This window comes from Cervus canadensis, chromosome 5 (genome assembly GCF_019320065.1).
Source record: "Cervus canadensis isolate Bull #8, Minnesota chromosome 5, ASM1932006v1, whole genome shotgun sequence".
Taxonomy (NCBI): Eukaryota; Metazoa; Chordata; class Mammalia; order Artiodactyla; family Cervidae; genus Cervus; species Cervus canadensis.
The window spans coordinates 6,347,500-6,360,422 of NC_057390.1; the positions used below are offsets into that span (position 1 = coordinate 6,347,500).

At 47.9% G+C, this 12,923-nt stretch overlaps 1 protein-coding gene and 1 long non-coding RNA gene across 41 annotated transcripts in view; one reads left to right on the plus strand and one right to left on the minus strand.

The window, feature by feature from the left end:
* Positions 1-288: 288 nt before the first annotated feature.
* Positions 289-1,970, minus strand: LOC122441436. Its single transcript, XR_006269355.1, has 2 exons — positions 1,729-1,970; positions 289-567 (listed from the first exon to the last, which is right to left on the minus strand). It is a non-coding gene; the product is annotated as an uncharacterized LOC122441436 (long non-coding RNA).
* Positions 1,197-12,923, plus strand: part of MAP4K4 (mitogen-activated protein kinase kinase kinase kinase 4) — a 149,465-nt gene continuing 137,738 nt past the window's right edge. For all 40 annotated transcript variants that reach the window (XM_043467981.1, XM_043467982.1, XM_043467994.1 and 37 more), the window contains exons 1-2: positions 1,197-1,401; positions 1,751-1,816. In XM_043467981.1, coding sequence (XP_043323916.1) covers positions 1,345-1,401; positions 1,751-1,816 — 123 coding nt within the window. In that variant the 5' untranslated portion in view covers positions 1,197-1,344. The remainder of the gene's footprint in view (positions 1,402-1,750; positions 1,817-12,923) is intronic.

Genomic DNA, 12,923 nt, shown 5'->3' on the forward strand with positions numbered 1-12,923 from the left:
TGGTAGATAATGATGCCGGTGAAGCCCAATCACAAAGGGCCTTGGAGTTTCATCCTGTGAGGCCCCAGTTCTCAAACTTCCCATCACAGCAACTCAGCATCGCCGCCTGTACAGAGAATGAGGCTTCTCAGGCCTACCCCACACCCCAGATCAAACTCTGGAGGTGGGGTCGGCAATCAGCGCTTTTGCAGTCCCTCTCGGTGATTCTTGGACCTTCACGATTGAGACACTCTGAGGGAATACGGAGCCATTAGGGTGTTTGGCCAGTGGACTGACAGTGAGACAATGACTGTTTGCAGACCATTTATTCACGTTCAACAGGATGAAACTGTCTAACTGCTGACTGGCTTCCAAAGTTGCCGGAAGAAGTCCTATCCATGGCTCCTCAGCGATATCTAGGCACAGAACTTGGGTCAAGACTCCTGGTCCACGCCTCGTCCCGAGTGAGGAACTCAGCACAGGCAGTGAAAGGAGAGGTTCGTGTTCAGTTTCCGCCCAAAGTCTCGGGACCCGTCGGCCGAGTGATGCTCGGCGAATCCCCAACTACAACCAGGTCACCGGTTCAGCCTGGAAAAGAAGAGAAAGGACCAGAGAAGCCGGTAGGGAAACCGGAAACGAGGGTCTTCAGGGGCCAGACTCGGCGGTGGGGGATGCGATGGGAGGAGAGGGGGGCGCGGGCGCCGGGAGGACCCTCCCGCTCTGGGATCCCGGCGGGGCGGGGCGCGGCGGGGCGGGGCTCCGCGGGGGCGGGGGTCGGCCCGCCCCTCCGCCCGAGGCAGGGAGGTGGGGGGTCCGGGCCGGCTTCCCTTTGTCCCGGGTGCGCCCCCCTCCGGCCCCGCGCGCGGTCGCCGCCCGGGCCCCACCCCTGCTGGAGATTCGCGCGGCTGCCCGCGCCCCCCGCCCTGCCGCCTCCGGGCGCGAGCGCGCTTCCGCCCGCTTTTCCTGCCAGAGGAGGAAAGGGGGAGCTGTTCGCTCTCCTCCGAGTACGATTTCGGTGTCCCGTGTCTCCTCCTCCCGCGCCGCCGCCGCCCCCGCCCCCCGCTCATCTTTGTCTGGCGGCCTCGCGCTCCGGGCTCCACACTCGGCGGCGCCGCGGCCCCTGCTCCGGGCCGCTAGTGCAGGCGCGCGCGGGGCGCGGGGCCGGGGCCTGAGGCGCGGGCGACGCCCGGGGGCCTGCCGGCCGCCCCGGCCATGGAGTGAGCGCCGCCGCCGCCCGCCAGCGCTCGCCCCGCCCGCCGCCCCCGGCCTCGCCCGCGGGCCCGCGCCGCCCGCCGGGCCTCCGACGCCCAGAAACACGCCGGAGACCTACTGATCGTGGCCGATCCGCGGAGGCAGAAAGGGAAGATGGCGAACGACTCCCCTGCCAAAAGTCTGGTGGACATCGACCTGTCCTCCCTGCGGGTGAGTGGCGGCCCGGGAACACCCCGGCGCGGGGCGCGGAGCGCGCGGGGACCCGGGGCCGCGCCCTGGCCGCCCGGGCGCTCGGGCGCCGCCGCGGGAAGAACCGCGGGCACGGCGGCCCCTTTGTCTGCCCGCGTCGACGGGTGCGGGGGCCCTGGGGGCGCGACCCTTCGCCGGCGCCGCCGTCGCCCGGGACCCCCGGTCCTCGGATCGCGGCCCTCGGGCTCCGGCGACCCCACCGCGCGAAGCCCACCGCTGGGGTCGCCGCCCTTTCTCTCCGGCTGCCCTGCTGCTTTATTCATTGTTGTGCTGCTTTCCGACGCTCACCCCTCCCCTCTTTCTCCTCCAGGATCCGGCGGGGATTTTCGAGCTGGTGGAAGTGGTGGGAAATGGCACCTACGGACAAGTCTATAAGGTCGGTACGGGCGCCTCCTTTGTTTCCTGGGGACGGGTTGAAACTTCTGGTCCGGGGGCGCCGGGGGATGGACACGCCGCCGCCCGGAGGCCACGCCGCGCGGCTGAAGTTGGGAGAAGGGGCTGGCCTCGCCGTCCCGCTGTTTTTTAGCAGAGTTTATATTCACACTGGCCTGAAAAGACCTCATTTCCTGGCTCTCAGATAAGGAAATAACGCTCCACTCTCGGGCATGCACTTCCATAAAATGGGAAAGCGTTTTTTTTTTTTTTTGCATCAGACACCCTACATGTGTCCCCCCCGCCGCGTTTTTCCCAGATCTGGCCTTCGGAGTTGGTGTGTTCATTACAATTCAGAATAGGCAGGCCTCGCCTGTGATTATCCCAAAGCACTGCCTTGGCCTCCTTGAGAATTGTCTTCGTGTTGCCTCGTTTGAATGCTCGCCGGGAGTCCAGGGAGCGGAGTTTGCTGATACCTGGTTTTGCTTTATCACCCGCATACGTTCTACCGATGGGCGCATATTTGGGGGATCAGGGGAGGGCTGTGTGTTTGGGTAGCAGGAGCAGGAAGAATTACAGGGTGAGGATTATACAGTCTGAATTCCAGGAATAACCTGTTTGACAGGTGTGTAATTGAACCAGAAATGAGACAGAGCCCAGGAGTGGCGAGGGTGCCCAGATTTCACACCTACCCCAGGTCTTTTTCTCTTTCTTTTAACACGCCCCCCCCCCTCCCCCGCCCCCGAAACTAACAAATTCGGAGATTCTGAGTCGGCCCCGAGTAACAGACACCTGATGAGACTAAGTGTGTTGCTGGTCTGATTCCGTGCACGTTGTGGCGATTACAGAGAACTCTGGCTAATGGAGGCACTGGGCCTTGAATGTTTGCAACAGAATGTGAAATTCTCCGTGTTCTGATTTGTTTCTTATTACTGAAGGCTCTCTCCAAGTTATCTGCACCACATCAGGGGTGTTCATAGCTGTTCCCTGTTTTCTAGTTGGATTGGGATAGAAGAAGAAAAAAATCTTATGAAGCAGGGCTTTGTGGTTCGCTGTGAAGAATTGTCATTGTCTGGTGAGAAGTGGAGGAGGGGGGGTTGGAAGCTGACTGTAGACATTTTCTTCGGCCAGATTAAGTGTGGATCCCATTGTCCCTTTTTCTGCTCTGTGAATAGGGTTTATCTATACACAGCTCCAACTTTCCCCCGATCCCAGCCGTGTACTGGCCTGTGGTCTGAACTGGATGGAGTCCGTCTTTTTAGGTGATCTCAAGTGAATCAGCGTGTGTTCTGTTGGCTAACAGTTGGGGCCAGGGCCAGGTTTTTGAATTTGAAAGAGAGCCCTGTTAAGCTCGGCCTGCCGGGCTCAACTGAATTTGGAAGCTTTTGGAAAATTTTGGAAACGGTCATGTTGCAACTCCCTGAGTGGTCTGCTAACTGGTTCCAAGACCGTTCTCCCCAGCCTCAGTGTTTGTTTAAGCACTGGTTGGTTTTTCCTAACCGAGTTTTTCTGGCCAGATCCGAGTGGTGACCATCCTCGTCCAAGCGAGTTAGTAGCCAGGGCTTGTTTTTGACGTGGTTACACAGAAGTTGGATTGTTTGGGTCTTCAAGGGTCAGCATGAATGTGAAGGCTGGTGGGAGTAGACCAGAAGCTGTCGTTTTTGTTTTTAAACTGTAAGAGAAAAAGAGAGTGAACCCTGAATGTGTCTTCATGGGTTTAGGAGCCTGGGGGTTCTTAGTGGGAGCAGCTGGGGCAGGTTCACTCCCAAGGTTTTCCCTGCTCCTTCCCTCTGGTTCCATACTCTCTTCCCGAAAGCTTTTGGGATCGATCTGCTAAGCACCAGGTTTGGAAAGCCATTGGGATCAGGCAGTAACAGGCTCTCTGGCTCTCTCCTTACAAAGTCAGTACAATTGAGAAGGAATTCTCAAATTATGCAAAGCCGAGGAAACTATAGGAAATCTGTGCAACAATGGCCTGCAGTCTGAAGCAGAACAGGGGAGCTTTTGCTTGCCTGCAGTTGTTTTATTATTACGGAGAATTTGAAACAGACACTGGTGAGGGAGAGGAAGAGGACAGCACCGGCTTCACGGTGACCAGCACATGACTAATCTGGTTTTTTCTGCTGTCCTTCTCCCACGTCCATTATCTTCACATAAAGCTCAGATGCCATTTCCCCATAAATACTTCAGTTGGTGTCTTTTTTTTTTTTTTTAGGTAGTCTCCATGCTGTTCTCACACCGAAAAATCTGAATTCCTTCCTAGCAAATGTTCAGTTTTTCTTTTTTAAATTGAAGTCTAGTTGATTCGCAGTGTTATGTTAATTTTAGGTGTACAGAAAAATGATTCCGTTATATGTATATGTGTATGTATGTAAATATTCTTTTCCAGATTCTTTTCCCTCGTAGATTATTACAGACTATTGAGTTACCTGTGCTATGTAGTAGGTCCTCATTAGCTGTCTGTTTCATGTATAGTAGTGAGTATATGTTAACCCCAAACTCCTAATTTATCCCCCGTCCCTGCTTTCGTAACCATAAGTTTGTTTCAGATGTTCCGTGCTAAATTTTCCTGATCATTTTATATATGTTTTCTTACTCTCGTGATAAAGTCTTTCATATTTTTGAACTGACCCTGGGAAGTTGAGTCTCTGGTGAAAGAGCAGAAACCGCTAACATCTCCATTTTTCCCCTCCCTTTGTTGTTATTTCTAGAACCATTTTCTTTCTTTTTTTTTTTTCCTAGAACCATTTTCATCATGCCTAGAAGTGTGTTTAGGGTTTCTGTTGGCATGATTTGCATACAGTGGTTTTGTGATTAGATTATTGACACTCTAGCATTTGTTTGCTCTTCCTGAATGTCCATCAGTGTGACTAGTGTCAGAGTTTGGAAATTAAAAGAACAGTTGTAGGTGAAACACCTGTAAGCTGAGCAACCTGTAGTCCTACTTTATTTCATTGTTAGATTTTCTGTTTTTTATTTTTTTCTGTGAACTTTTTTAGTGATTAGTGGTTGCTTATTTTTAGAAGATTGTGTTTACATGAAGTGAATGAGTTGAGAGAGGGAGTTTGCTGAGTTTTGATATGTTCTATGAAAATGCCTTTCTTGGGGAGAGTTTAGAATTTTCTCCATTCCTGACTAAAACGGTATGGTTGGACAGGACATAACTTTATTTTTAATAAAAGGATGTGAGACATAGGCTGTATTCTATTTAGAGAAGCTTAGTTTTTGCTTTAGGTTTTTGAGGGATCATAGGGAAGGATACTCATAAATTAAAAAGTGAAAAACCCATTGTGAATTTCTGTTTGCAGGGTTTTATTTGGAGTACCATACATTTATAAAAGAAGTGTCTGTAAAATGTTCCTGTGTGTGTCAAGTAGTGCATGTAGTAGATGTAGTGAATTTTAATTATTGTCATCAAAAGGGGGCAATGATAATGGGAAGAATCCAAACCAGGACTGATAGATCGAAGTTCATTTTGTATCATTGGAGTTTGTTATTTTTAAATTTGGCCGGTTTTGTTTCTTTTCTTGGTGTAGCTACTCTCATTTTGCTTTTTGTGAGCATTCAGTGGCCAGTGGTCCAAAATGTCTTGGATAAAGACAGGAAAATCCTGCACTGGAGAGGCCTGGGGGGTGGGGGTGGGGTGAGGGGGTGGTCAGGGAGCTGAGAATCCAGCAGCCCCCTTGCCTGGAGTCAGGGCTTCCTCACTGGAGGGATGATGAGCGTCTGGACTTTGACTCTGTCCTTCTGGGCTGGAGGCCTTGAAGGTTGAGGAGGAGGAGGCTCCTCCAGGCCTGAAGGTGATGAGTAGTGTTAACCTGAGAGTTGGCCACCTGTTAGGCGCTGTGCAAATGCCGTCCCCCTCTTTTATTGAAAGCGGGGTATGTGTGGCCGAAGGTGACCCTCTGGGAGTGGCAGGAGGGCTCGCGGGTGGTGGGCAACTGGAGGAGGGTTTATTCCTGTTGGTGTTGAGGACGCCCCTAGTTCCTTGACATCAAGGATCCACTGGAAGTTTGGGGGTCTCTGAGAGTAGGAGGCTTGCTCAGGTTTGAAGGAGGAGAAGGTGAGATGGTTGGCCTGGATCAGTGGTCCAGGAGAGAGGAGGGGAAGGCCAGGCCTGGGCAGGGCAGGGCAGGGCAGCAGAGAGAAGAGGGTTGGAATGAGTACTTGGGCTTCTTTCCTTGATCAACTCACTCCCTGTCTGCAAGCTTTGGTGTGATCCTTTACATGGGTCCACTGTTTGCCCGCTGGATGAGAAGGAGCCTTGGGATTTGTTAAAGTGCTGAAATTGCTTTCCATTGCTCAGCAGTAAAAGTGCCATGTAAATGGTGTAGCTTTAAAAAATCATCAGTGTAACATTTTGGAGCAGGCACTTAAACTTTTGTGGGGGGGGGGGGTGGGGGCTGGTTTCTGCAAATGTTACCTTGTCAGGGTAGTGACTCTTGCTCTTAATTAGAGGTAAAGACATTCACTGGGGCACAATGAACTTTGTAGAACTGCCTGTTTTCCTTAAGAGGAGGGTTGATCTGCCTCTGAGTGGCATGTACAGACTTGTTCAGAGACACAGAGTTCCTTCCTGCTGGAAAGAATCCGGGCCTGAGTTTAAGGGAGGTGGAGAGGACACACAGAGGCAAGTGGCTCTCTTAAAAAAAATTATCAACCCAAACTTCCAAAAACTGTTTTGAAATGCAACTAAATCAGGAATGTCAAAAGCCTTGTAGAAAAGCCAACCATCAGATAACACCCTGCCCATGGTAGTTTTTTTTTAACTCTTTATTGCTTGAAACTTTGTAATACATTGTTTATTTCTGTAGCTTGCAGACTTGTATTTTGCCTCCCCCTAACCCCCAATGGATCTCAGATATATGTCTGTTTCTGTGTATTGACATTATCCAAAAATATTATCCGGGGGCCCTTTTGGTACAGAGTGTGTGTTCATAGATTTTTGTGGACTGACCCTGGAAAAGCAAAGATGATTTTTGGAAAAATAGATCCTACTTTGGAAGTAGGATCCTTCTTTGGAATCCGTGAGCAGGTGTGCTAAACCACGGAATAATCTAAAGCGTTTATCCCCAGGGAACAAAAAAAATACTATAAAATGCATTTTAACCTAAAGGTGGGTGCTTTGACACATACATTTCATATATGGTCTTTTATTTTGTTTCTTTGTTAGTAAATATATACTTTCATCTTGTTATGCATAGCAGCTTGAGCCAAGACATAAATCCAGAATTGGTTAAGAAAAGGGCAAAAAATGCAAGTTTGCAAGCCGAAGGGTTGCCTCCCTCGGAGCTGTTGGGCGTTCTCTGTCTCAGCTGCGCTGCCTTTAGGGTGCCTGTGCTTTTCAAAAAAGCGTTAATAACACTGCTTTCAGTTGTCTCTGTTCTGATGACTTACATTGGCGGACAGCAGTGCATACAAATTATCTCACAAGCGCACGGCTCGCAGACCCAGGTGGCCCGGGTACCAAACGGGACTGTTGCCCAGAGAACACCACTGGAAGCTTCGCTCTCTGTCTTATAAAGGAAAACGTACAAGAGTGCAGACCAAGAATTCATGGTATTGGAGTCAAGAACTTAATCTGCAGTGGGTTCTCAAAATCGAACACTGCCTGTTTAGAACTTTTTGTGATGATTTTAAGGGTCGAAACAATTTTAGGTCATCACCTTACTGTTTGAAAATCAGGGTTTTAAAAGCTTTGTTTCTCCCACATGTGGCTAGATATATGGCTAGTGGATCGCGGGTCATCTTAAAAGTACTTGCGAGTAATTGCTGTAAATATTTAGTATAAACAGATTTTTTGTGAATTCAGGTTGGTTTTAATACCGTTCTGAATTGTCAGTGTTAACATATTGAAAAGCTGTGTTGAACGTTTAATTTGGGACCTGATTTTCATTGGAACATGATTATCAGGGGGGTAGAGATTCCCAAGTACTTTTAGAAGATTCTGTTTATAGTTATTAATATTCTGGGCTCATAATATGATAACGCAAGAATTGAATCAGGATACATTTGTCGGTCACAACTGAACAACAACATTTTTTGGACTTAGGGAGGGATGGTGAGGAAGAGAATGGAAACCAGGGCAATGTTAATATCACCGGTGACCAGCATGCCAGCTGAATGGTCTCAGGTTTTCATGATACTCTGTTAGGAGGCTGGCTCAGTAATAAACGTCAGCTGGCATCGTTCACAAGCAAAGGGAGCGATGTGTTGGCAAGCGCTGAGTTGCGCGGCACTGTTTTCTGTAAGAATTTCAAAAGGAAGGACTAAATGATAAGTTTTAGAACTTCTCAAGTTTTAAAAACTGAGATCTTAGAAACTGACATCTGTGTTGCATCGTGAGGAACTTTGAGCTGATTTCGGGAGATGAGTTAACCACGTGGGGCTGGTGTCCTGCCTCTCAGGGCGCTCACTGCCCTGCAGCCCGAGCTGGGCCCTGCCCGCGTGGTCTGTGTCCGTGAACCGGTGCAGGCAGCGTGTTTATCCTCCCGGAGCCAGGGAAGACGGGGTGGACACCGTGTGCCAGACGTGTACCATCCTGAGCTGGCTCTGTCTCCCCAGGCCCTGCACCCAGGCACGGCCCATGCACCCAGACCCAGCTTTCCGGCCTCCATGGGGCTTCTCTGGGCCGTAAAATACAGTACCAACTAGACAAGGAAAGAGACAGAAAATCAGATACAGAAAATACCACCCTGAATCTTTTTTTTTTTTAATTTAGTTTATTGGAGTATAGTTCATTCTACAATGTTGTGTTAATTTCTGCTGTATAGCAGAGTGATTCAGTTTTTTAATATATATATATATAAAATACACATTGTTTTTCATATTATATGCACATTGTTTTCCATTATGGTTTATTATAGCATCTTTAATATAGTTCCCTGTGCTATATATGGTACTACTGTATAAGGTCCTACAAAGATAAACAGTATTGAAACTTAGAGTTGTCCTGTTCCAAGATGCTTTTAGTTGATCCATCTGAAATGAACTGCTGTATTTTTAAATTATATGTTTGCATGGGTTTTTCTTGGTTTATTAGGTTTGTACATTTACTGACTACTAGAGATGGTGGTTATGGTTTTTGAACTACTGTTGTGGTCTTTTGTGAAGAATTAGCTGGTATACCTGCCCGCCTCCCTTAGATGAGTATATCATAATTTGGGGTTAAAATGATAGTTGCATTATACCGCTTATCTCTGAGCCAAGTAGTCTAATAGGATTCTGTTTTCTGTTTTAAACACTTGAAAAGTTACATCAAATGCCTAGCAGAGTTCAGCTTTTATCAAGTTTTTTTTTAAACACGACAGATGACTTATTGTTTCAGATAGCTTATTTTTTGTTCAGTTGTTGTGTCTGGCTCTTTGCGACCCCACGGACTGCAGCATGCCAGGCTTCCCTGTCCTTCACTATCTCATGGAGTTTGCTCACATTCATCTCTGTTGAGTCGGTGGTGTCATCCAACCATTTCTTCCTCTGACGCCCACTTCTCCTATGGCCCTCAAGCTTTCCCAACATCAGGGTCTTTTCCAGTGAGTCAGCTCTTCACATCAGGTAGCCAAGGTATCGGAGTTTCAGCTTCTGTCCTTCCAGTGAATATTCAGGATTGATTTCCTTTAGGAATGATTGGTTTGATCTCCTTGCAGTCCAAGGGACTCTCAAGAGTCTTCTTCAGCACCACAATTCGAAAACATCCACTTTTCAGCGCTCAGCCTTCTTTATGGTCCAATTCTCACATCTGTACATGACTATTGGAAAAACCATAGCTTTGATGATATGGACCTTTGTTGGCAAAGTAATGTCTCTGCTTTTTAATACGCATCTAGATTTGTCATAGCTTTCCTTCCAAGGAGCCTATAGATTCACTTTTTTTTCCCTGGAGGAGAGCTGGCCAGGTATACGTGCCCCGACCTTGGTGTGTCTTAGCTCTGGTCCTGGACCATCTGTTTCCTGGATACCTCAGTCTTTTTTTTTTTTACTGCCTTAACTTTCCTGAAGCACATCCTCCAGGTGCAAAAATTTTGTCTTTGGATGGCTGAAAATGTTTGCATTCTACCTTCGCATGGAATTTATATATTAGCTGGTGGAAAATATTGTTGACTGGAAATCCATTTTTCTCTTGGAGTTTTGAAGACACTGCTCTTCCATTTGAGTGTGACCTGTTCTAACTTCTTTGGGGAAGCTTTTAGCATATTCTCTTTATTCCTGACATTCTTAGATTTTGTGATTGTCGTGTATTGTCATTCACTGTTTCAAGAGCTTGGTTAATTCTTTTCATTAGGAGCTGCCCTTTTCTTCTGGGAAATTTTTCTGTTTTCCCCCTTCAAATTCCCAGCCTTCTCTTTCTGAAAGTCCTATTAGTCACCTCTTTGATTTATTTTCTTATCTTTTCCTCTATTGTTATGTAGTTTTCAATCTTTTTTGTCCTACTATTATGAAATGCCTTTGACTTTCCATTTCAATGTTTCTATTGAATTTTAAGCCTTGTCATATTTTTAATTTATGAGAAGCCCTTTTTCACAGTTTTTTTTTTTTTTTGTAAACTGCATCTATTCTTTCTTGGATTTATTTCTTATCTCTCTGAGGATATTGCGTGTAGATATTTTTGGTTGGTTGGTTTTCTTGAGCTCCTGTATTATTTTCCCTTTTCCTCCAGATTTCATTTTTCTTGTTTGTTTATTTGGGTCTCTATATATTAGTGTGTGTGTATTCTTTTTCAGATTCTTTTCCCTGATTGGTTATTATAAAGTACTGCGTATTGTTTCTTGTGCTATACAGTAGGTGCTGGTTGGTTTTCTGTTTTACATGTAGTAATGTGTATATGTTCATCCCAACCTTGTAAGTTATCGCCGTTGTACCACACCAGCCTCCTGGAGACAGAGAAGTCTGTTCAACAGGTTTGTTTCTTTAATCAGCTTTATTGAGGTGTATTTTACGCACTCTGGAGCTCACCTGCCTCAAGCCTGCCTTTCAGGCATCTTTGGTAAACGTGCTGAGTGGCATGACTGTTACCGCAAGTCAGTGTTCAGCACGTCCCTCGCCCTAGCTAGGTCCCCTCGCCCCTTTCACTGTGAACCCCCTGTTCCATCCCAGGGCCCCAGACAACCGTCCACCTATTTTCTGTCTATAATTTGCCTTTTTGGAACATCGTGTATAAATAAAACCATGGCGCATGTGGCCGCTGGTGTGTGATTCCTTTCACTTTGCATAAAGTTTCAAGGTTTGTCCACGCTGGTGAGCGTGGTAGTCTGTCCCTTTGTGTGGCTGGATGGCATCCGGGGTGTGGACAGGCTGTGTTTTGTCCACTGGTTTGCCAGCTGATGGACGTCGCGCTTGTTCCTAGGTTTTGGCTGTTGGGAGGAGCGCCTTCTGCAGGTGTCTGAGCCTGGCATCTGAGATGCTTCCCGAAGAGCTGCACCTGGAACCTTATGTAGAGGGAGAAAAGAGACGGGGCGCTGGCCTGCCCGGGTCTCCCCCTTCGTCGTCAGCATAACTCATCACCTCCTGGTTCTGATGACCCAGCCCCTTCCCTTGAAACCATTACCTTTCCCGCCCTCAGTGTTAGTCATCGCTATAAGTTTAGATCATTCCTAAACATGAAAAGTTCCTTATCACGGTAAAGACAAACTGCTCACTATCAGTGAGGTCAGTGGTATCGGGAACTAGACCAAACCTGTTCTTCTTCTCACATTTGTTGGGGGATTCCCTTGTCCAGCGCCAGCCGTTTGCCATGGGATGCTGAAGACTGGAGTTTTCCTTTATCTCAGACAGAAACCATTGACTCGCCAGGATTTTAAAAAACACAACAAAATCTATTATCCTTGGTCAGAAGGGTGTGTACGAAGTTAAAGAAATGATTTGTTGCTTTATATGGGGGAATACAGGACTTCCCAGGGGACTCAGTGGTAAAGAATCCGCCTGCCAATGCAGAACATGCAGGAGTCAGGGGTTCGATCCCTGGGTTGGGAAGATCCCCTGGAGGAGGAAATGGCAGCCCACTCCAGTATTTCCAGTATTCTTGCCTGGAAAATCCCATGGACAGAGGAGCCTGGTGGGCTCTGGTTCGTGGGGTTGTGAAGACTTGGAGATGATTAAGTATGTGCGTGCACACAGCATACACAGGCTGGGGGGGAATACAGTTATTCCTTTGATTTTCCTCAGCTGTACCTTGTAGGGTATTTTTTCATCTTTCATTCTAAAGAACTCTTATGATATCTTTTATTAGAGACTTGAATGTATTCAGGTCAAATCTAAATTTTAATACTAGGATACTTTTGGAAAATTCTTGTACTTAGAGCTTTCATTCTTATCTGCTTGTGATACTGACAGTCCAGAGGGTTGCAAAGAGTCAGACATGACTGAGCACATACACATATGATCTAATAGAATGCTGTTAGCGGGGACTTCTCTGGTGGTCCACTGGTTAAGAATCTGTGTTTCCACTGTAGAGGCGAGGATTCGATCCCTGGTCAGGGAACTAAGATCCTGCATGCCGCGTGGTGTGGCCAAAAAAAGAAAAGAGAATACTGTTGGCAGTCAGAACCCGTGGCGCACCAGTAACCCTGGGACCCTCTGTAACTGCGGGGTAGTTTGCTGACTATTCAGTTGGGAGATCTCAGGTCAGAGACTGGGTGTTACCCGGGTCAGGTCTGTGCATCAAGGGACATAGGAGTTATTGGGACCCCGAGTCAGGCAGTGAGGACGGCCTCCCTGGGGTTGAGGATGTGCATTCAGGTGGCGCAGGCTTTTCTGGCTGTATTCTTCCCCTGCGGGGGCCCGCCTGCTGTTTTAGGGCCTTTCCTGTTTGAACCTGGCGAGTGAGGATACCTCAGTTTTCTCTCTGTGTGTCTCCTCCTAGTTCCCGGAACAGACTTGTAGGCGTTCAGCTCTTTCTTCTTTCCTGTCTCGGGGGCTTAGCATCTGTCCGGCGTGTTGCTGTTTGTGAGAGATCTGAGCCTGCTTTGCCGGCAGCAGTCCTTCCACTCGTCTCTTAGTCTGTTGCTGGCTGTGGACATGGTGAGCCAGGCACCATGACGGGCTCCTTCTTGGTTTTGTTCAGTCGCTCAGTTGTGTCTGACTCTTTGCGAGCCCATGGACTACAGCACTGCAGG